Here is a 24,926-nt window from a genome sequence, read left to right on the forward strand (position 1 = left end):
TCTCTCTCTCTTGCTCTCTCTCGCTCCAGATGTACAAGGCTGACGGCTGATGTGACTCTGATGTTCATTGTCAGCTTTTCCCCCCTCTTCGTTCCAGCTGGGAGGAAATTAGGGGATCTTCTTCTATGTGGACTCCCACAAGAAAAAGGACACAAAACTCGGGAGTAATAGCAGCTCCTGTACCACTCTTTGCACTTAACTCATCACCTCAATCTTAATTCAGTGACAAAAAACTGACGCACACTCAATTACTGCACATGGGCAGTTGAAATATACTTGCTTTTCCTTAAACAGATGTATTTCTTTCACCGTTGATCTAAAGACAATCAGTGTGCGATTAAACATCCTGCTGCAAATCTTCTCCACCAAACTGGGACAGAACATTAATTAAATACTCATTTACAGTGACCTTGAGCCAAAAGCATGCAGTTTTCGGTCTATTTTGATCTTTTCCTACATACAAACCGATTACATCAGCACAACTTGGATAAAAGAACCAAGCAGCCGACACACTTGTTGATAGTTTCCACTCACTTCAGCAATTTCCCAAACATGACCAAGTGGCCAGTTGCAACTCAAGCCTCAAAGCATTTGCAAAACTCAAACGATAGCCTATCTACCCTCATTTAGTAATGATGCCGGTGGCATCCTAAACGTAACGCATCTTGCAGCACTTGGACTGACTCAGTCCCGTGTTTGATTTCTCTTGGGGTGGCTGTGTGGTCATACACCTAACCTAACCCACCCTCAGCCTACCCGAGGCAACCCAACAGAGCAAGCTTCTGTGTGAACCAGGTCTTAGTCTGCACAAAACAGCCCAATCTGGCTTGTGAAACCCAAACACGGCTATAGGTAAATGAAAAAAAAAGCAGCTTTCAAGTGAGGCATCTGTTTCTAATGTTGGCACTCTGGTGTGGATTACAGGGAAGTATTGCCGGGGAACTGACAGTGACCCCGTATCTTCATCCCTTGGGAGATGGTAAGTAGCGATGAGTGCGCTGGATTGGGGTTGGTAGGAGGGAAGTGAACCGAAATTAAACTGACCCCCTGTTTACAGTCAACTTGATGCTGCATTTCTGTAGGCTGTTTTTTATAAGCACAATATATAGCTTTTTGTACTAGGAGGAAAGTATGGAAGGGGGAAAAAATAAAAACAGCTGCAAATATCTCCCAGGTACTGCCACAATGAAGCTGTACCATGCTGTAAAACACAGTAAACGTACTATTTTAATCTTCAAAGCAGAACTCAACATGTGTTTTATCACATTAAATAAGATAAGGAAGCAGGTTCTCAGAAAGCCATTGAATTTTATGAATCCATCTAAACGCACGTGTTGAGGAAGTTCTGGGGATTTTTAACATACACAACACTAAGAAAAAAAAAACTGAATATGTTCACATTTCCTTACTACAGAGTTTGCAAACAGCAGCATAACTATAATTTAGACAAAAATACTCACTAAGAATAGGATATATATATATTTTTTTACAAGTAGACTCGGTTGGTATGCCATAAGGCCATGGGAGCCATCAGATTTTAAAAGGTAAGTATAAAAATGATGGGAAATTGCAAGACGGGACACTCTGAGTGATACAGATAGGGTTGCAAAAAGGTGGAAAATTTCCAGTAGATTTGGGACACATTACAGAAATTTTGGAAACTTTCCAGGATTTTTTTGGAATATTCCAGGGATTTTTGGAAAGTTTCCGGCAATTTTCCACCCCTTTGCAACCCTAGATACAGACACCACAAATTTAGTTCTGTGGGTTAAACTTTACTTATTTAACAAAGCCAGAGTAAATAATTTTCACAGTTGTTGTTAATACATTCTACTCTGCAAAAAATCCTACTCTTAATGAGTATTTTTTCTAAGGTAAAATATCTTGTTTCTAAGGTAAAATATAAAAAAAATCTTGAAACAAGATACTATTACTTGACAAGTAACACACTACATAAGGTATCATAAGAGTAAATATTTTTATAAAGGTGTTTTTAAAGTATAAACCAGTTAAAGGGATAGTTCACCCAAAAATGAAAATTCTGTCATTAATTACTCACCCTCATGTCGTTCCAAACCCGTAAGACCTTCATTCATCTTCGGAACACAAATTAAGATATTTTTTATTAAATCCGAGAGCATTCTAACCCTGCATAGACAGCATAAAAAAGTATTCTCATAGCTTCATAAAATTATGGTTGAACCACTGATGTCACATGGACTATTTTAACAATGTCCTTACTACCTTTCTGGGTCTTGAACGTATCAGTTGCACTGATGTCTATGCAGGGTCAGAAAGCTCTCGGATTTCATCAAAAAATATCTTAATTTGTGTTCCGAAGATGAATGAAGGTCTTACGGGTTTGGAACGACATGAGGGTGAGTAATTAATGACAGAATTTTCTTTTTTTTTGGTGAACTCTCTCGTGAATATGTAACAAGACAAAATCCACTCTTATCCAGGATACAAAACAAGTTTTAATACCTTATGTATTGTTGCTTCTCAAGTACACTTTACTGCAAAACAAGTCAAAAGGACTAATTAAAAACCAATTAAGTCATTTTTTGTCATCTATGTCAAAGTACAGAACAATTTCAAGATGGCGGAAGCAATTAATCCACAAATGTATTTATGCTACACACCTGCAAGAAAAAAAGGTTGTACTATCGAAGTACAGGAATCTTGAAAATCTAAAAGTGAACAAGAGGAGCAAATTCCAACAAAGGGCATGACAACTTTAGCGCCTTACCTGTAGTATCTGGACTGCAGATAGGTAGAGCACACTGCTTTGGAGACGTGACTAGCAGAGCCGAAGTCAATGACCTTGACCCTGTAGGGTTGGCGGGCTGGGTCTACAAGCATGATGTTCTCAGGTTTCAAGTCAGCGTGGATCAGTCCGAGGCTCTTGAGCTTCATGAGGGCAGTGGCCACCTGCTGCAGGATGGGTCGGATGTACTTGAGCGGCAACGGGCTGAACTTGTTCTGCTTGAGGAAGTCGTACAGGTTCTGCTCCAACATCTCGAAGACCAGGCACGTGTGGTTCTTGTGCTGGAAGCACTCGTACGCTCGAACAAAGTTGTAGTCGTCCGCGCTCTCCGTGCTCAGCCGCGCCAGTATGCTCACCTCGATCTGGCCCTGCCGCGCATACGAAGGGTGGTTCTTGAGGATCTTGATGGCCACGATCTCGCTGGTGCCGCGTTTCCAGCACTTCACCACCTGCCCGAACGTCCCTCGACCCAGGAACTCCAGCACCTCATAGGTGTTGGTCATGGAGCAAAGCACCTCGTGCTGCAAGAGCTGGTAGTCGCCTTCGCTGTTGGCGCCGCTGTTCTTGGATGTGGCTGTGGTGGAGGCTGTCGCAGTCGCGACGGTGGCCCCACTCTGCGTGTTGTTCTGGATCATGGGTGCGGGCAGTTGCTGCTCCTCGACCACGTGCACGCTGCTTCCACTGCCGTTGTTGTTGTCCAGCTCCTCGCTTTTCCTCTTAAGCCCGCATCGCTGGTACGTGTCCAGCAGACTGACGGTGCTGCGGCGCGTCAGGTTGTGGCCTCCGCTGCCGCTTCCACTACTCCTGGTGCTGCCTAACAGTTGACCAGCCACCCCAGACGTGCTGCTAGCCGAGGCCACTACGATGTGCCCCGAGCCGGCCGGGAAGAGGAGGGCCTGTTCGCAGGACAGGGAAGAGTTGGAGACCTGAAGACTGGCGGCGTTGATGCCCACTGGGGCGACTGAGACACTCTGCTTGCTGTTCTGACTGTAGACCTTGCTGTGCGTGCCGTACCCTGTCATATCCCAGTTGCAACTTTGCTCCACCTTCAGTTTCTTCACGCTAAAGAAGGCACTTGACTGGAGAGTGTGAGGGGAGAAGACTTGCACTTGCGAGGCCATACCTGAGGAAGAGCGAGAGCGAGAGAGGGAATGTGAAACTTGGACTGAAACTCGAGTATACGCTTTAAATAAAAATCCTACAGGTCATGGCAGGCCAGTTTAATAGAGTCAGAGTCCAGATGCTAACTTATAAAATAGCCGCTGTACAAATACCTTGCACACTTTTTCTTTGATTGCTCAGCAGTGTTCAGACTTGAAACTAAAGCTGACAGAGTCAGCTTCGGGGCAACACCTGGACTGATTTCACCCTATATATTTATGAATATTTCTACATAAACTGAATCCATGTGGTGAGAAAAATATGTGTATTTTTCGTATGTGTATTATATGTGTATTATAATGTTCATGGCTTGACTGCTCCTGTTGCAAATCTAGCAAAATCTCTTTTTTGGAGTCTAACCTTGACAAATTTGTTGAAAAATGTTTCCAGAAGTTCCAGAAACCTCCTTTTGGGACCTCCTCAAATAGAAAAGCCACTTTCCTACTATCCGCACAGTGCAAATCTGAATTGAACTGGCCCAAAATGCAATATTAATGCATGAATAGAAAATATTGATTCTTTACTGGCCCCCCAGGATTTCTGTAAAAACAATGAGCTATGTGAGGACCACCACAAAGGCAGAGTCCATGTCAAACCTAGGGCCATTTGCGTGAGTCTCAAGGAATGATTGCAATTTCCAAAAAGAAAAAAAATGTAGCCCATGGATGCAACACATTGCAACGTTTACCTCAGGGAGATGCACATCACTTTTCCAGAGGCATTTGAAATAGAAAAAGTGCTTGAACCTGAAACATCTGAATAACATCTCAACATCAGATCCTCAAAACAAAACAACATAAGCAGAACTGAGCAGGAACTCTCTGTGCTTCAGCACAGACAACATTTCTCCAAGCAAACAACGGTCCAGAAATAGTCCTCACGAACGGCACTGTTTGTAGTGATAAAATAATGACTACAGTACTGAGAGGATTACATGCAGAGCATGCTGTAATGCACTATTTACAGAATCTACAAAGTGCCCTGAATTAGCTCAGCGTTTCTCGCCACACATGCATATCAGTTCACACCTAAACTGCTTCTGTAATGCATGATTCTTTTTATTGCATTCCTGTGGCAGAACGTCTCAATTATGACAATCTGCCTATGTAAGATCCTTTGTGATCTCTAGGACACAAAAATATACATGCAGTGTTTTAAAACCTTCAACGTGTTCTCACATTCTCTCACAGTCCTGAGTGATTGACATGAAGATTTATGAGTGGATGCAATGAGAGGTGATTTATGTACTATTATATTAAGTGTTATATAATATTTGGAATTAGTTCAACTGAAAAATGTCATTTTGAAACCTGTATTTTAAGTGGAAAATACAAAGAAAATTTTAAGAAGAATCGACATGCAGCTTTTTTATATATAGTTCATTCACAAAAAAAAGCACCATAAAAGTATCATAAAAGTAGATTTGTGAGCAATAATAAAGTATAGATTTTCAGCAAATAACAACTTAAAGGGACAGTTGCTATGACTAAAGTTGTGTCATTTACTCACATGTTGTTTCAAACATGTATAACTATTTCTGAAGATATTTTGAAGTGTTGAACAAAAAAAAAAAAGATCCAATGGTGTCTAATGTTGTTTTGGACAAGGGTGAGTAAACAGTGACAGAATTTTCAGTTTTGGGTGAACTGTCTCTTTAAATTTAAAACTGTTCCCCACACAGAGATATCATATGGCTTCTGAAGACTCATGGACTCCTTTTTATGATGCTTTTTGACCTTTTTGGTACCACAGTGTTTACTATAAACTGTCATTGTAAAAACTTCTATGTTCCATGGAAAAAAATAACAGCAAAAAGGTTTGGAATGACATGAGGGAGAGCAACATTTCTCACTAATCGTCTAGCTTGACAGCACAACCAGAGCCTTCTAGAATAATCTCTATCCCTCTCCGCCCGAGGATGTTAAATATACAATGGATCTCCTTCGATGCCTTCCATACAAAATAAATCTCTATTAGAATAATTACTTTTTTTCCTTTGTGGTCTCATCTTACAAGCAGATAATGAATCTCATTTGGTTTGAGGAATTCCTTGATGCAACAAAATTCCCAAGACAGGAAACATACAGAGGAAACTTTACATGAACAATTCATCATTGTTATGACTCCTGATAGTTACAGTTTCAAAATTACCTTCCTGCTTCTCCATTTTCTTTCACTTTTCAAACTCTCTTTTCTCCTTCCACCTCTAACATTTGACTACACCACTAAATGATTTCAGTATTTATCTGGCTTTAGCTCTAAAGTCCAGGGATTCTTGGGCTTTAAAAGTTGATTGAGCATCTAAAGACGCTGACCATACAATCTATACTGCATATACACTGTATATCCAATAGCCTTGATACCATAAATCCCCTCTAACCTATATTACATGACTTCGCCACATTCTTCACAGACAAAACCAGAACAATCAGTAGTCAATTCTCAGCCCCACACACACATGACTTCAAACCAACCACACCCACTGCAAAAACTCCCATCTTCTCCTTCTGTCCCCTCACTCATATGCACGATTCATCATCTATAGCATTAACCAAACCAGCTTGCACTGCAGCTTCAATAATCTTTGCATTTAATATATCAAATATATTGAATATACCAAATATATAATCTATTCACCACAGAACCCATATACAAAATTATATACAGTATATATTAACTGAAAATAAATAGGACTTTTCTGGCAATTTGTTGATGGAGCAAGTAATGAGGAACATCCGCTATTGCTATTAGGAGCAAGGGCCCATGTTAATCCCATAAACTACTAGGCCAGATGTCACTCCTTGGATTACGATTTTCTTTGCCAGGTCTTTACGCTAAAAATAATTTGTACGTGGTCAGTGGCTCTGTATGTGTGAGTATGTGTGTTTGGCGGAGGTGGGGATGGAGTCTGGAAAGTAATAAATCTCCCGCGGCAACGGCTGATCAGATGGAACATCCCTGGAATTCTTTGCGTCAGACATGAGTGGTAATCTAGTCTCGCGGGCAGCAGACACGTTCAGATTACCACTGTGCAACAACTCCTCTATGTAACTCATCATGGCTCCATTATGTTTGTTTTTGGCGTTTTAATCCAATCCGGTCTTATCAAGTACCTTACAGTCTATGTCTCACCATGTTATGCTCTGAACACGTCACATGACAGGAACCAAACTGGACGTCGATGTCCTAACTTGACTTTGAATTAGGGCTGTGTGCCATTCAGAAGTGAAGTGAGAATGGCTTTTAAATTCACAATCAGTTTCTGCTTTTGAATTAAGGTTGCAAACAGTAACAGCAAAATTGCAACTTCAATGTAAAGACGTTAATTTAAAATGAATGGAAATTCATAGAAATTCATCTGACTATAAAAGCTAAGTTTGCCAAGATAGACCTTGAATGTTTACACTTTACAAAGCCTTCTTTGAAAGTAGTTTCAAAGTAACCAGTAGTTTGAATAGAGCAAAAGAATAAAATGATAGATAGAGCAAAAGAATAAAATAATAGATGGAACAAAAGAACGGTAAATCGCTATTATGATATCATGATTATGATAGACAGACAGACAGACAGATAGACAGATAGACAGATAGATAGATAGATAGATAGATAGATAGATGAAATGATAGAACGGTACATAACTAGTACGAATGAAAGAGATAGAATGATAGATGGAATGATAGATAGCATTATAGAACCATAGATTGAGTGATAGAAAGATAGACAGAACGGCAGATGGAATAATAGATGGAACAACAGAACAATAGATAGACAATAGAATAGCTAGAATAATAGATAGAATGAATAACGATAGATAGAATGACAATGAACAAACGATAGAATGATAGACGGATAGATAGAATGACAGAACGATAGAGAACGATAGAACGACAGAACGATAGATAGAACGATAGAACGATAGATAGATAGATCAAATGACAGACGGATATAAAAAAAATTGTTTGCATTTAGTTTATATATTTATATACAATAATTGAAAGGGAGCCAATTCTTCAGTTCTGAATTTTGCACAAAGCGGTTGTGAACAGAGACGTGTTGTTAACCAAACTCACTCTGTGGTAATTCAATTTAAAGAGAGTTCAAATGGTCAGAATGCTATCTTCAAACGACAATGCATTCCCATTAAAACCTCAGGAGAGCAGTCCAAGCGTTTACAGCCTCGAGTCGACTACCGACCCGAGAATTATGTTTATGTACTGATATCACAGAAAAACCTCACACAAACTCAACGGGTGACGTTTACTTGAATTTCTGAACTCTGCAGTGAGAATACAACCAGTCTGCTCCATTGTTTCATATTTACAATGCTGGAATGCTTTTCACAGTGCCAGCCAGCTTTCAGCATACCTCTCACAGAGCGGGCCGGTTTAATGCACTGCCACAGAGCATACCAAAGAGCTATTCATCTGCCCTATACAAGCAACGTGTTGAAATGCTAATAGTCAGTTTATTACAGGATCAGCTATTACTACATTTTGTCCAAGGTTGGATAATCAACTTTTTTAAGGAATGAGGAGATCAGCCCTCATGTGGTTCCAAACCGGTAGGAGTTTCTTTCTTATGTTGAACACAAAAGAAGATATTTTGAAGAAAGGGGAAAGAGATACTATGGAAATCAATGGGACCAACAACTGTTTGATTGCCAGCATTTTTCAGAATATCTTCTTTTATGTTCAACATAAGAAAGATACTCATACAGGTTTGGAAAGACCTGAGGGCGAGTAAATGATGACAAAAATGTTAATTTTGGGGTGAACTATACCTTTAAATACAAGCTTGTTTACTCTTTTATGGAGAAAGTACATGGAAATGTGAGGATTTATAATTCTTATAACATATCTGGCTGCTCACAGGCTAAAGGGTTAAACGCAAACAAAGGACCGTGTCCTGCAGAGGTTTGCTTTGTCTCCTCTGCTTGATCCAGGACAGAGGCATTTGGGAAAATTGTCCAGGGAAGAAGTCAGTGGTTAATGAATTGACCTCCGCTTGTCTAGACAAAGCATTATCCCCCATGGCTCCGAGCGATGCCCACTGTAGCATACCATCAGGGGGGAGGAAGCACAGGAAGCCTAGGAGATTTTCTCCTTTCCTTGCGTCTCTTCAAAAAAAAAAAAAACATTGTTTGTACTTGTTTCTTCCTTTCAAGTCCTTTACTACCTGGCTTTCTGTGAGATCTAGTCATTTGTTAGCTCTCCTGGTATCTTGTTTCTCCAGGTCTGGACTGATCTTTTCCAGCTCTCCAATCCTACATTTATTTTGCCACTCTATCCCCTCTGCCGTCTCCCGACACTCTTGCAATCAAAAAGTCTCTCTGCTGACCTCCCCCTGCACATCACTTCTTCTTTTGTTCTCCTTTCATCTCCTATCTTCAGACATTGTTTGTCTGTGTGTGTGTGTACTTTTCTGGCATAACAATTAATTGTACACTTATATTCACATTAGCAGAAATTTGTGAAAAACAATGTACATAAATTAAGAAAAATAATCAGACAAAACAAAGACAAACGAGTTAAGAAGCACATGGTGTTCTGAGTGGTTTTAGCATGTTTGCTATGCGGTTGCTAGGGTGTTATGGGTGGTTGCTAGGTGATTGCTTACTTGCCCAAGAGAAGAGAGTCATACCCCAAGTTATCTATTCTGTATTTTTTCATTAATTTTGTTCTTTTCATGGTCGTGTTTACAACTTAAAAATAAAATAAAGCTGAAATAATATATAAATAATATGCTAAAAACATAAGCTTAAAAAAACGTAGAAAATGAAACTTTGAAATAAACAAATAAAAGTTGAAGTATTAAAAGTACTAAATATAATAATAATAATAATAATAATAATAATATGCATGCATGTATAAAAATAGATATACACACAAAGTAATAAAAATGAAAAGCACATTAAAAAATTACTAAAACTGAAAATAAAACAAAAAAAGCTCATTCAAAATATTAATAAATACTATTATATATAGGTAATACTAAAGTAATACACCATGCAAAAATCACAATTCCATCTATCACTAATATGCTACTTTTTAACAATTTCTGTCATTTAAAAATATTTACAAAATATAAAATATGAATATGAAATTAATAAGTATAATTAACCAATAATTTGAATATGAATACATTTAAGTAAATTTTTGTTGATTTAAAAATAAGTAAATATGAATATTGATTTTAAATTATATCGGTATCATACTAAAATAAAACAAACAAATAAATAAAAATATCTACTTACTCCCAAATCTAACTAGCATCCACTCCCTTCTCTCTCAGTCTCGTCTAATGAAACCCAGTAGCTCCATGGAAAGTGAGAGCAGGAAACCTCTGGCTATTGTCTCTATTCAAGACACGGTGTATCTCTCACCTGCAGAGCAGAGCAGGGTCAGTGCACTTCAGAGAGCTCTGAGAGGCTGGGAGCACACAGTGTGTGAAGATGGGAAGAGTGCCAGCAGGAAACGAGACACGCGGCTCACAGGAGCATTTCTTAGGCTGTTTATTTCTCGGCCTGGATGTGTTCGCTGGTTTGCATGTGGAGCTCACTGGTTTTGCTCATCTCCTCAAACCACGAGACCTCCAGAGAGAGAGAGAGACGCTCACACAAACAGCAGATGCTGCAGGATATTGACCACCCAGTCCTCATTTAGCGATCACATCCAAACCTATTTATGGAATGTAACAGAGAGGCAGCTAGATGCACACGAGCACAACATAAAGCATTACCACTTAGTGCTAATGTTTGACTAGATGAGCGCTATTACGGAGTTCGTGAATCACATGCATATGTGCATGCGAACGCAAGCTGCTCGCTTACACCTGGCACAAACCTGCCCATTTGGAAACAAAATTTCACAATTCTGATCTCTAAAAGATAGCATTGAGACTAAACTGAGTGTAAACTGACTATTTGCTATGTCTTATGCATCTGAGATTTTCGTGAAATGGGTCTCCCGTAGATTTTCAGAAGAGATCTATGGAAGCCTGTTTCCACCACGAAACAAATAAAAAAAGGTCATTGCGACTTTTTAGCTGACAATTCAGATTTTTTTAGTTAGAATTACAAGATGTAAACTCAGGATTTAGACTCTCACAATTCTGATTTTACATCTCGCAATTCTGAGTTTAAATCTCGCAATTCTGACATTTTTTCTCACAATTCTGAGGAAAAAAAGCCTGAATTGCGAGATATAGTCTCAGTATTCTGACTTTCCTGCTCACAATTCTAAGTTTACATATTGCAAATCTTAGTTTAAATATCGCAATTCTGACATTTTGTCACAATTCCGAGAAAACCAAAATATTTTGAGTATCACAATTCCAATTTTACATCTCGCAATTCTGAGTTTAAATATCACAATTCTGAGGGGAAAAAGCCTGCATTGTGAGATATAGTCTCAGTATTCTTTCTTTCTCACAATTCTAAGTTTACATCCCGCAAATCTTATAGTAGTTTAAATATCACAATTCTAAACAAATTTTTTTTTTCAATTTTGAGAAAAAAGTTTGAATTGCAAAACATTTAGACTTTATCGCATTCCTGAGATTTTATCTCTCAAATCCAACTTTTTTCCCAGAATTGTGCAATTCTGCCACAGAATGAAAATAAAAAAGGCAATTGCAACTTTTTATCTGACAATTTTTACTTTTTTTTTTAAACTCAGAAATGTAAAGTCAAACTTGTGGAATATACCGTATTGGCCCGAATATAAGACGACCCTGATTATAAGACGACCCCCCCTTTTTCCAGATGTACCTTTTGGAAAAAGGCTTTTTAAAAACCAAATCTTGTTTTTTCTCAGTAAAACACATTTTGTCTTCAATTATTTTCATATTGCATATTTTTCCTATTTTAATTTTTGTTTTGAAAGTATGGTAAAAACTGGTAAAATGTACCAACAATCACATTTACAAAATATACACTTTCTGATACACCATAAAAATAAAAAAAAAACAGGTAGCCCATCTGATTTAGGACATTTAGGCTATCCATCTAATAGTAGCCTTCCAAAATCTTATTAACAGTAGAAGTTAAATCTTACTGTAGTCTTCAAATCTGGGTACTGTCTTACGTTTTAAAATCACAAAGGGAGTTTGGTGCCATCATGCTAACGTGACAGTCACGACTCATGCAGCTGTAAGGTTTTCTTTTTCTTTTGTTTTTACTCGCGATCTTTACAACACGCATTACATTATGTATTTCATGGCACACTCGTTTTATGCGTATTTGGCGCCACCTAGTGTTGTGGGTGTATTATTGACATGTCAAAGTCTAGACCCTGAATATAAGACGACCGCGTTTTTTCAGATGTATTTCCAAGAAAAAAATATCGTCTTATATTCGGGACAATACGGTATATACTCAGAATTCTGACTTATATTTCTCACAGTTTTGAGAAAAAAAAGTCAGAATTGTGAGATATAAACTTGGAATTGTGAGAATTCTGAGAGGAACTCCCAATTGCATTTAGATTTTATCCCATGGCAGACACAACAAGCTTCCATACAGATCTCAACATCTCAAACTGTGCACATATTTTCCAAGATACCAACAATTTCAATCACAAATCAGACATTTCCATAAGAATTTCATATATTTCTAAGCAAAATCTTAATTTTATAGTGCTACTCTATACTCTTACTGTACGTTTTCTAAAAAATTTCAGGAGAAACATCTGAAACCTCCAGCAGGAATCTTGAGCTCTGAAAGAGTAACCTCTGAGCAATAAAACGTCCCTTCTGGGTGAGATGGATATGGATGGCACAGAATGAAGCGGTAACATGGACGCACACGTGCAAAGTTCACCCTAATGTGACCCATTAGTGGGGTGTTTGTGTGATATTTAGTGAGGTGTTAGTTGAGCAGGGCAGACAGCAGCTAAAGCCATTGACATGTGTTCTGACGAAGACAAACAAACATCACACACTGTCACACACAGGCTTTGTGACCTCTCCAACCAGCCTGTTAGTGACTGCTTATCAAGACTGTGTGTGAGAATAGAGGAAGCCATATGTTTAGAAGGGGCTATAGATGACATATGGAAAGAGCATCATGTGAGTGCGCAAGATAACTGCGTTTACCAAGTGTCTTCAGAGAAACCTGAAATGAACCTTCATTATTTCTTTGCATAGTTCTCTCAAAGCAACAAGTTTAATATTTAGATTTTAGCCAGTAAAACTTAAGGTAATAATAAAAAAAAATCTAATGAAAATGATCAAATAATAAATTAAAATATAAGTAAAACAAAATATAACAGCTAGAAAAATATAATCAATAAAATTATAAATAAATATAAATAATACATTTTAATAATACATATTAAATCAAATAAAATACTACTACTAACAACATCAGTAAAACATAACCTTTAGTAAAAATATAATAAAAAAAGATATAAACAGAATAATAAATAAAAAGCAATGCTACATTAATACTACTATTTCCAATAATAATACAAATAGTTAGTTTCAACAGTAAGTAGAAAAATAACAAAAATCAACAATATATCAACAATAAAATAATTAAAAAATTCAATACTTCTACTACTTCCAGTCAGTGACACATAACAGTTTGTAATATTATAATTAAATAATAAATAAATAGCCAATAATCAATTTAAATATTACTACTACTATTAATACTATTATTAATAATAATAATAATAAATATTAAAAAGTAAAATAAATAAATAAAATTATATATAATAAAATAAAGTCAAATACTACTGCTACTAAGAATAGTAATAAATATAATAAATATTAAAAGTAATAAAACCATAAAAATGTAAACTAAAATTAATATTTATATATATATTTAAAAAATTATAAAAATAAATATATAATAAATACAATAAAAATAAAATAATAATCAATACTAAAAAATAATATTACTACTACTATAATAATGAGGACTCCCCCACAATATTATTAGCAACAGAACAGACTTAAAATAATGCCCTTTTTGAAGTGCAGAAGGGAGCTCACAGTAGCCACTTTAATGCTTCAGGACCAGCTGACTAAATCGGACTCCACTTCGAGAGCATTAAAACTAAGATGACGGCTGTTTAAGGACAAACACCCGATAAAAGAAGCAACTTGTACAGCCCTGTTATCAGACTATTACAGTAACACAACATCGATACACTCCTGCAGCCTCCCACTAGCATTCGCCAGTCCCACTAATAAAACAGTGACAAGAAAAATTTATAATGCTTTCATTATGTTGATTAAAGGTTTGGTTTATTTTATTTGGCACTCTTGATTGGAATCTCTGAGGTACAATAACAAACCATGAGTTATTTCGTCGTCTGTCGCGGTGTGTATGTGTGCCGGGGTTCTTGCGAAAGTATGTTTTGCAGGTTTTTGCTGCACTGTTGGCACTTCAAAAGAACAAGACCTGAGCAACATGCCAGAGTCTAACCACAAAGCCAAGCCAGGCACAGATGAAACAAGATTCACACACCGAGAGCAGACAACACACACACACACATGCAGAGAACATCCTGCAGTTGAGGCGCTCAAAGCACGGATAAATGTGGCGCCCCAATGACTAAAGTGATTCTCTACCCTGACAAAACAACTGTTCTTAACCACAAAACAAGTTCAAAGCGGCCTCGAAATTAACAAAAGAAGCTCATTTTGAATTCAAGTGTTATCAAAGTGAATATAGCATTGTGTGCTCCTTAAAGAGAAAGCAGCAGTTCATGAAAGCATTTGCTCTTTTGTGTTATTTCAACACTGTGTGATTTTCTGGAATTCTGAACATCTGTCATTCGCCGGTTCAGTTTGTGTTTTCCGTCAAGTATAATCTTTACACAAATGACGGTTCTGGAGAATACCAGAGATAAACAGACACGACTAATAAGCCAAAGTCCTCACAGGCCAGCTCTTCAGGATACATTATGACTGGTTCTTCCTGCAAATACATCACAGTCCGGGGAGAAAGAGTGTGTGTGTGTGTGTGTGTCGTCGACCTTTATAACCCTACGGCGCAAACTTGTATGGAATGATGGGAAGAACTAAGGGACTAAAACTAAGGGAACATATCATGGAAAACAGGATTACATAACAACAAAATACATTCTCCTGTCCGCTCTGACTAAAAACTCAAAACAATTCATTCAGAGTCATATTCAAGTAACATGTTAATCCAGGTTTACTTAACAACGCCAATTCAGTATTTAGTCTTATAGAACTATGTTGGTACATTGACGTTAGACAATCATAATGGAGGTTATTTACATAGAGAAGTCTTAAAGGTACAGTAGAAAAAGAGCCTGTTTAATCTTAATGTTCACAGAGAAGGAAAATAGTCACGTAAAACTAAATTACACACAAAAAAAAGGATTTTTCGAAGCTGTACTGTAAATAAAAGTGTTTCACAAAAATTATACTATTTCAGTTTTTCTACTTTGAAATGTAATGTTTGATTCAATGTGTTGCTTTCCATTTCTTTGTAATTGTTTGTCAAATGTATTAACCATTTCTAAGTTTCTTTTTTCAGTGTATGACTGTTTTTGATACAAAAAAAGACTAACATGATAAGGGGGGAAAATTTATAAATAATTGTACAAAAGTGTATAATATGATCCCTTTAAAGGGATAGTTCACCCAAAAATTTAAAATCTTCATTTACACTCCCTCATGTTGTTCCAAACCTGTATGTGTTACTTTCTTTCTGTTGAACACAAAAGAAGGTTTTTGAAGAATGTCGGTAACCAAACATTTGCTGGTAGCCATTGACTTCCATAGAAGGGGAAAAAAATACTATAGCAATCAATGGCTACCGGCAACTGTTTGGCAACCAACATTCTTGAGAATATCTTCTTTTGTGTTCAACAGAAGAAAGAAATTCATACAGCAGGGTTTCCCATACATTGACTTATTTGTGGCGGCCTGCCACAATATCAACACTGACCGCCACAAATAGATTTTCCAAAATGATTTGACTTCGTTGAATACCATGAGCACTGCACATTTCAAAATCAAAACGCGGCACGGGTGTTTTTATATAAATGTATCTTTTTTGAAGGGAAGCGATTGTCTTCAGAAAAGTTTTGATGTCATTTTCATTTAATCTTTCCTATAATGCCTGATAAAGTAGCGTTCATGAGCCCAGCGCGGCTTTGATTACAGCCGTTACCGGGGAAACCGCTGTTTCTGCCGCTCTTAAAGCGCCTCCTGCTGGCAGAGAGTGAATTTGCACTTACAATAAGCACGTCTGCTGTTTTATATTTACATTATATACATATATATTTCCCCCAGGGGAAGTGCCGCCACACATAGTGTGTAAGTCTGTGGGAAACACTGTACAGGTTCTGAACAACATGAGAGCAAATGATGAAAAAAAAATCATTTTGGGGTGAGCTATCCCTTTAAGTCAACATGAAATCAAAATTATTTACATTCCTGGTCTTAATATTAACTATTCGCCTTTTTCCAAAAGGTACCAAGTTATGTTTTAAACCCCATCATTCAAATCACATCACAGACACACAATCCAATCAATTCCTGATGAATAAAGTCAAGTCCTGTTCTACATCTTTTTTCATTCATCATACATCACATTACAGGAGTTAAATGGTTTGTGAACACAGTTTCATGTTGACTTTGAGTCACAAATGATGTTCTGTAGACCAGCGGTGCTGAGAGCTCCATAAACAAAGCCTGGAGTCCTGCCAGCCACTGACGGTAGTGATAAGTGAACAACATATACAACATATTAATACCTCGGCAAAAGCCATAAACTATGAGTAATCTGATTACTGAATGGGCTGACATTTTCTGGGGAGGCAAGAATGGAATTCCAGGCTTGGACAGAACAAAAGAACAAAACAGGAACACGTACACACACACAGAGAGTGCACAACAATAAGTTTAAAAATAATGTCATCTGTGACTCCATCAGAGTCTGTCTAGGCCAATTAATTGGTTTTGGCTATAAGATGATAAATGAGTTTATGCATGGGCTATAATTTTTTATTCCCTTTATGACCTTTATATGAAGACAAATTAAATGATAAAAGCTAAAGAATGGCTTTTACATGTTGTTCTTTAATTACCTTCAAAAGAGCTGAATAAATACACATACATATTGGTGATTCTTCAAGGGAACTATTTTTGGTCCTGCAAATTTATTTATAATTTTTTAAAGCAATCATTCCAGTTGAGATATAAATCATAATAAAATTATTTTATTTATTGTGTCTCTTAATAACTTCTGGGCTTTTCCTCAACTTCTCTGCTTTATTAATCAATCGTTTTAAAAGTATTAAAATCAGTAAAATTCATTGCTGCACTTCTACCAGATAATCCAAAAATTCTTTCCATGTCCATTATTGTGAAAACCACGAGACACAAGAAAAACACAGCTCCGATCACAGCGTCCTCCATCCTCCTGTAGTTAATGTTGTTCTTTGTTTCTGTTGTTGAACGCCGCGCACAAATGACGTCGCTGTCGACTCCTGTTGTTAATGTTGTTCTTTGTTTCTGTTGTTGAACGCCGCGCACAAATGACGACGCTGTCGACCGGCTTACGTCACTTCTTAGTACACACTCTCGGTGCGACTGCAACCCTTTAAATGGTACTGGGAAATAGTTCGCGCAAAATCGTCCCAGTACTTTAGTACTGTACATTTAGTTCTGGAACTAAAGCGGTGCGAAAGGCCCTATTACTGTCATGTGACTCAAATCCTAAAAAGTAAAATCCAGACAACAACATGCTCTGCCTAAAAACTAAGAACTTAAAATGAGAAAAACCCCAAAATATCAAATCCTTAGTCGATTAAAACCAGTCACTAACTAAGTGGTTTGAAGAATGGATGGATGGAAAGCTTTTAAAATGTAAATGTTATGTTCCTTAAGACCAATCAGTTGACTAGAAAACCCACATTTCATTGGAGAAAATATACTGTATAAGGAATACAAAATGACACAAACACCCAAGACAGAACACACAGTAATGTTTGTGTCATATCTTCCTCGTGTGGCTCTTTGCATACATTATATGGGAGGCCCTGTAGTGCTGTGGAATCCATTACGCTAATAGGTATATCTATGACGGCTCTGTCATTAGTTTCATGCTTGGGCAAACACATGGAGACGTAACCTTCTGAGATCCTCCGACACATTATCAAACACACATTAAAATATATCTGAGCAGGGGCGTCTCTCAGGATCAGATCATACTGAAGTGCTAAGGAACCAGTCAGACCCGATCAGCCTTCCTGGCAGCCAATGGCGAGCTGTTTCCAAAACATGTTTGTTTTTGAGCGCTGGCTGGCTGGAGGAGAGCAGGGCTGTAGAAGAGGATCAGCACTGACACCAGTGAAGGTCTGACAAACACACACACACACACACACACACACTGTCCATGTGTCTGATTGCGATAAGCATTCAACCCACCCGTTCCCTGCTTTCTCTTCAGCATGAGACTATTGTGTGCGTGTGTGTGCGTGTGTGTGTGTGTGTTTATGTAGGTATCCTCCCCTCTCAAATGCAACAGAGTTCAGGCACATGGCCTTAGCAATGTCAGCCACATGAGACATTTCAGGCCACAGCGCCAATCTGCCCCTCACACAAACACACACCTTAAAGGGACAGTTCAGCCCAAAACGAACATTCTGTCATTTAATCACTCTCATGTCATTCCAAACCTGTGACTTTTATTTCTTGTGCAGCACACAAAAGGAGCAGATGTTTAACAGAATGTTCATGCTGATTGTTTTCCATGTAATAAAATACTAATAAGCTGATAACAGTGTTGTTATTGCTAACTAAAACTATTAACATTGATTTTGTAAATACTATATTATATAATATTAATATATAAATAATATTAAAATAACACTGGCTGATAAAGCTGAAAATTGTATAATGTTTTATCTAAAAAAAAATATATAAAATAATAATAATAATAAAATAAAACCCTAAAAATTAATTAGTCATTGTATAGTACCATACATTGTATCATACAAGTGAATCTAGACATCACAACATTACAAATGTACATTATCAATAGATATTCAACAATGGATATTCACTCTAAAATTAGCTAAAGATTGCATTTAGCAGTGTTATTAAATTATAAGTGTTTTTAAAAATTAATTTTGAGTGTTACAGGATGAACAAGATAATCTAAATGTATAAATAAGGGAAATGAGCATGCACTATTTAACATAAAATATTTACAATACATTTTAATATTTCTAATACCAGCTGATAACTGATATGGTACCAATATATCGGGCAAAAACATAATTAATTAATTATTAATTAACATACCTTAATATATATATGAAGAGTTCATTTGCAAAAACAGCTAACTCGGTTTTAAAAAATGTTCAAAAATCATGTTTTTTTATCCGGCATTCCAATTAAAACTTAGTGTTTATATATATATATATATATATATATATATATATAAACACTATCTTATTTAGCTCATTCTTGTCTTGTCTGTTTTTTTTATTTCAAGGCTGAATTCTAAGTGCTCTGGCCCCTTAACATGACAGGAACTCTCTGTTATATACACACACCACAACATGTGACTCACATTCTTACTGAAAGTAGAAAGGGGACGTATATATTATTGACAGGATTTGTCTTGTCTCCAAGCCGAGTTCGAGGTTACAATGTCTATGCAGCACCGTCCCAAAGGGATTCACAGATTGAGAAATTCTGCTGTCGTACTCCTCAAAGAGAGAAGCCTCTAATCAGTCAGCCAGCCCGTGACACCAAAGGCAACACGGACTTTCAAGACACATGAAAGAGGGTGTCCAGCCTAAAATAAACAGGATCCAGAGCCCACGAGGGAATGAGTCCCAGTGTTGACGCTCAGTATCCACCCAGTTGTATCAGCTTCCATCCATCTCAACCTCGTTCTCCCTCACGCTCTTGCTATGTCGTGTTCACAGTCATAAAGTTTGCACAGTAAAAACAACAATCCCAGAAATGGCAAAGGCCATGCTTTCATAGCAAAAGGTCGGCATTTGGCCTTTCTTGGAGACGGAGCAAGGAAGGAGACCGAGATTTTCTGGGCTCCGGGAGCGTCGAGCTGCCCTGAAGAGGGGAGGGCAGGCCCCCATGTGAAAGAGGGGAGGGCGTCTCACACACACGAAGGTTACAGCCTACGCACAACTACACCCTGCCAACAACCCACCAGCACCCTTTCAATTATTAACCTCTAAGAAATCGGCCCTGCAAGATGCACCCCAGCAGAGGAGAGGATGGAGAATACAGCATCTATAATCAGCCTCCCTTTCGCTTGCTGCCGTTCTCTGGAGAGTGTGTTGAATGATAGGTCAGCTCAGAGAGAGCATATACAGTGAAATCCATAGCCTACGTCACACACCAGTGGCCCAAAGCACATCTTCTATGGTACATCTAACAAAATTACTGAGTTATATGATTACGTCAATACATCTGTATTATAATTAAACAATTTTAACAAATAATAACATACATTAAAGGGTTAGTTCACCCAAAAATTTAAATTAGCGCAACTTAATTTTCATTTTTGGGTGAACTAACACTTTAATCCGCATACAAACAAATTACAATGTGCTAAGAAAAAAATTTGATTTGTTAAACGTTGATTCATGGACACCACTGTTCAGAAGTGTTGTTTATATATATATATATATATATATATATGTATTATTCTGTTATAATGCAATAAATTTATCAAAATTGACAGTAAAGCCATTTATAATGTTACAAAACATTTCTATTTTAAATAAATGCAAAATTGTATTAGTTTCCACAAAAATATCAAGTAGAACTGTTTTTAACATTGATAATAATAAGAAATCACAGGATTAAATTATATTCTAAAATATTAAAATAGAATACAGCTATTAACATTGCTGTTTTATTGTATTTTCAATAGTTCAATATTGTATTGTATTTTCAATGCTGCCTTGAGCACTGGACTTCTTTCAAAAACATTAATAAAATCTTACTGACCCTAAACTTTTGAACAGTAGTGTATAAATTGCAATATCATACTAAATTAATGTACAAAATGTCTCAATATTTGGTTTCTAATCACCTAAAATGTTATTTTGGTAACACTTTAGAATAGGGAACACATATTCACTTTTAATTAAGAGTTTTCCCTCAATAAACTCCTAATTTGCTTGTTATTAATAGTTAGTAAGATAGTTGATAAGTTTAGGAATGGGGTCGGATAAAGGGATCTAAAATATGGTCATGCAGAATAAGGCATTAATATTTGCTTTATGAGTACTAATAAATGGCCAGTATGCTAGTAATATGCATGATAATAACAGCTAGTTAATAGTGAAAATTGGTCCTTAAAATAAAGTGTTACCATTATTTTTGTCAATTAAAATTGACATCCAAGTAAAACGGACTAAAATGTTTGAACATGACACTATAAAATATTTACCATATTAAAAAAAAAAAGATTTCTTTTGTGAAAAAAATCAACTGTTTTTGTCCAACAAACTTTGGACCCCATTGACTTTCATTGCATGGACAAAAATTAAGACTATCTTTTCTTTTTAATCTTCCTTTGTGTTGCACAGAAGAAAGAAAATCATACAGGTTTGGAACGATGTGAATCTGACTAGATGACAATTTTCATTTTTGGGTGAGCTATCTTTTAAGACTGTCTCTTACAACCTTCACAGTGCTTTGAATTCAAAGAGAACCTTAAATTAAAGAGGAAAAACTGGACAAATGTGACTTAAAAGTCAAGATTAGTTAAAAAAAGTTGCCAATCAGAGCTTTGCTCGGTTAACTAGAGTCTACCGTTAACTGATCAAGCTTTCTTGACAAAAAGGACCTGTGTGTGAGCATGATGGGTTTTCGAGCAGAGCTCATTAAGGGGCAATGGGGCCGTTCATCTCCGGCTCTTAAGAGCACTCTGGTCTGTCGGGGCGCCAGTGTCCCTTTCTCACTCCTCCAAGCGCACATCAAAAAGTGGGGCAGACTCTCTCAGCTCTGTTCTGGCTGTCTGGGGCTTTGAAGTCCTTTGGTTATCAGCCAAGCGTGTCACGCTACCTGCAGCCATCTGTGAAGAGCCCACAGTCGGGCTGGGCGGCCAAACCCCACAATGACTGTGTGTGTGTGGAGAGTTTTACCTGCAGCACTGTTCAGTACATGAGGCATAAAACCTGAGAATGAGAGGGTGGGAAGTGACCATTTTGAAGAGACTTATTGACAATACCGCTCTCTCTATTCTCCTGACTATATTACCTTCAAGAAATCCTTAAATAAGATTGAGAAAGACTGAGACATACTGTACATACAGTGAAGAAATATGGTGTAAAAACAATTTTCACTCAGAAATTGTAAAGCGTACTCTAATAATCTGTTTTATTTACCACTATGAAAAAAAAACGTAACATTAAAAAAAAAAAAAGTATTTTAATAACGGTTTTTACATAAAAAAAATCTATCTATCTATCTATCTATCTATCTTACATTGTTAAAAGAAAGTACTATTGTTAGTAAATAGAAAAGATGAAAAAAGTTAAAAAAGGTTAAAAAAAATTATATATTATTCTCCTGACTATATTACCTTCAAGAAATCCTTAAATAAGATTGAGAAAGACTGAGACATACTGTACATACAGTGAAGAAATATGGTGTAAAAACAATTTTCACTCAGAAATTGTAAAGCGTACTCTAATAATCTGTTTTATTTACCACTATGAAAAAAAAACGTAACATTTAAAAAAAAAAAAGTATTTTAATAACGGTTTTTACATAAAAAAAATCTATCTATCTATCTATCTATCTATCTTACATTGTTAAAAGAAAGTACTATTGTTAGTAAATAGAAAAGATGAAAAAAGTTAAAAAAGGTTAAAAAAAATTATATATATATATATATATATATATATATATTACTTAAAAAGTCATTTTAAAACGTGATTAAAACATTAAAATAAAATAAATAGTTTGTATACAGGTAAATTTAGACTATGCATTATTATTTACAGTGAAAATATTCCTTTTAAAACATTTTTTAAATCTTTATTAAAAAAAAGTAATTGTTTAGAAAGTCCTAGTAATAAGAGGAAAGATATATATCAAGCTGATCAGCTGATAAATATCAAATATTGACAGGTACTGATAAATACAGAAATTTAAAAAATAAATATAAAAAACAGACATTTAAATAAAATGCAATAAAATAAAACATTCAACTCACTTTACAGAAATAACTGTCAGTGATTGAGTTTCCATGCATAAGAGTGGCCAATGATCTACACAAACAAACCCTAATAAATGAATAAAAGTAAATGCAACCAATGAAACATGGGCATCTTTATACTATTGTGTTCAGTTATGTTGGGTTCTAACTATGAGATGTTTGTGGACAAAGCTAATCTGTCTGTCTCATCAAGTTTAGACTGTACATTACCCTGATAAAGCAGGCCGGGCCTCGCCATGCCAATTGGCCCAACTTATGGGGGTTTCTCAACAACAATAGGATTATATAGGGCATAGACAATGTGCTTTCAGCAGACTGGCATGGCATGGTCAGAACAGGGAGGGGGAGAGCATGCTGAAAGACCAATGAATGCATTGTACGCCAATTTAACCCCCGGTTTCATTGATGTATGCACATGCACAGTAACCCACATTACAGAAATCAGCACACGAGACCACGTTTTATCTCCAAGTACACTAGAAAAAATGATTTCTCCAAAGATGTAAATAAAACAAAGATTATAGGAGTACAAAAGAGAATACCATTTCTGTTTTTCTGGTCATTTTGGCCCAGAGAGGATTTTCTCTTTCCAAAAAATGCAAGTTAACGTTATCACATTGGATCAAAACCTACTGAAGTTTGCTCACACTGGGTACAGTACAAATTCCCCCCAAAATTGATAATTGTGGTGTTCCCGGGCAAAAAATACAGCTTGTTTTCTTACAATTGGTTTTGTATTTGCACCTCAGCTTCTGAGTGAAATTACCCACAAATAATGTTGTTTTTCACTCAAAAACTGATAAGCTCAGATCAATGAGGCCTATGATCAATCAGTTCCAAAAGAAATACAAAACCTATGCTAATTGAAAGAAAACAAGTACAAGTTGACAAAAAGATTGAATCCAAGATTTGGTGATAATATTGCATTTTTAGAGACTTACAAGCTCATATTTGACTGGGAACACCAAATTAGGTTAAGTTTTTTTTTTTAGCATAACACAATGGTTAATTCAGTGTGCTCCTTGCCATTTGCCAATTGTTTATGAAAATTACTAGCAATTCCTGAGATAAAATGGCTTCTACTCCAAATGTTTCAGCTCAAGTTAAACCAAAGCTACCCATGTCATCAACCACTTGCACTTGTGCATTTTACTCAAATTCATAACTGATGCCCTGAGATATAGGCATAAGCAGGATTGCATTGCACAAAAGCAGCTGAATTCCATCAGTCAGTGGCTGGTGATATGAACCCTGGTGCCGGTAACCATAGGTGTGAAGGCGAAATGAATGGTGCCCTTCATGAAGGAGTAATTGCCATGTGATTACAGCCCCGCAAATCTAGCGGCTGTGAAAAAAAGCCCCCCTTTCATTTCCCTTTGTTGGTGGAAGAATGCAGCCGGGAGAGACCCCAGCGTGAACTGATCCTCTCATATCTGATCAAAGGAAACATGCCAGTTGGACCCCCACCCTTTAAGAAAAAAAAAAAAAAAGCACATCCACCAGACCTGGCAGAAGGAGTCAAAACAGACCCATTTGTGATGTTTTGAAACAAAAATGACTTGATTTCCTTGTCATTCCCATCGGTTTCCCTTTGCATTTTCATTGCTGCTTATTTACCTCACTAAGTGACCATATGTTGACACAGCCTGGCAACGTAAATGCAAACCTTTTGTTTACCGTGTAAACACGCAATGTATCCCAGAATGCAGTAGTGCTGTGGGATAAGTGTGGGTGTAGAAAGGTATGACACTCAGCATTGTCTGAAAATGCCCTTGGTGCTGCATCATATCTGACGCCCGC

General features: G+C 36.8%; 1 protein-coding gene across 2 annotated transcripts in view; it reads right to left on the bottom strand.

Moving 5' to 3' along the window:
• LOC107722467 (homeodomain-interacting protein kinase 2-like) overlaps positions 1-24,926 on the bottom strand; it is a 122,829-nt gene that overhangs the window by 91,128 nt on the left and 6,775 nt on the right. For both annotated transcript variants that reach the window (XM_016530822.1, XM_016530821.1), the window contains exon 2: positions 2,750-3,890. In XM_016530822.1, the coding sequence (XP_016386308.1) occupies positions 2,750-3,890 (1,141 nt within the window). The remainder of the gene's footprint in view (positions 1-2,749; positions 3,891-24,926) is intronic.

Source organism: Sinocyclocheilus rhinocerous, unplaced genomic scaffold (assembly GCF_001515625.1).
Source record: "Sinocyclocheilus rhinocerous isolate Xijiao unplaced genomic scaffold, SAMN03320098_v1.1 scaffold604, whole genome shotgun sequence".
Lineage (NCBI taxonomy): Eukaryota > Metazoa > Chordata > Actinopteri > Cypriniformes > Cyprinidae > Sinocyclocheilus > Sinocyclocheilus rhinocerous.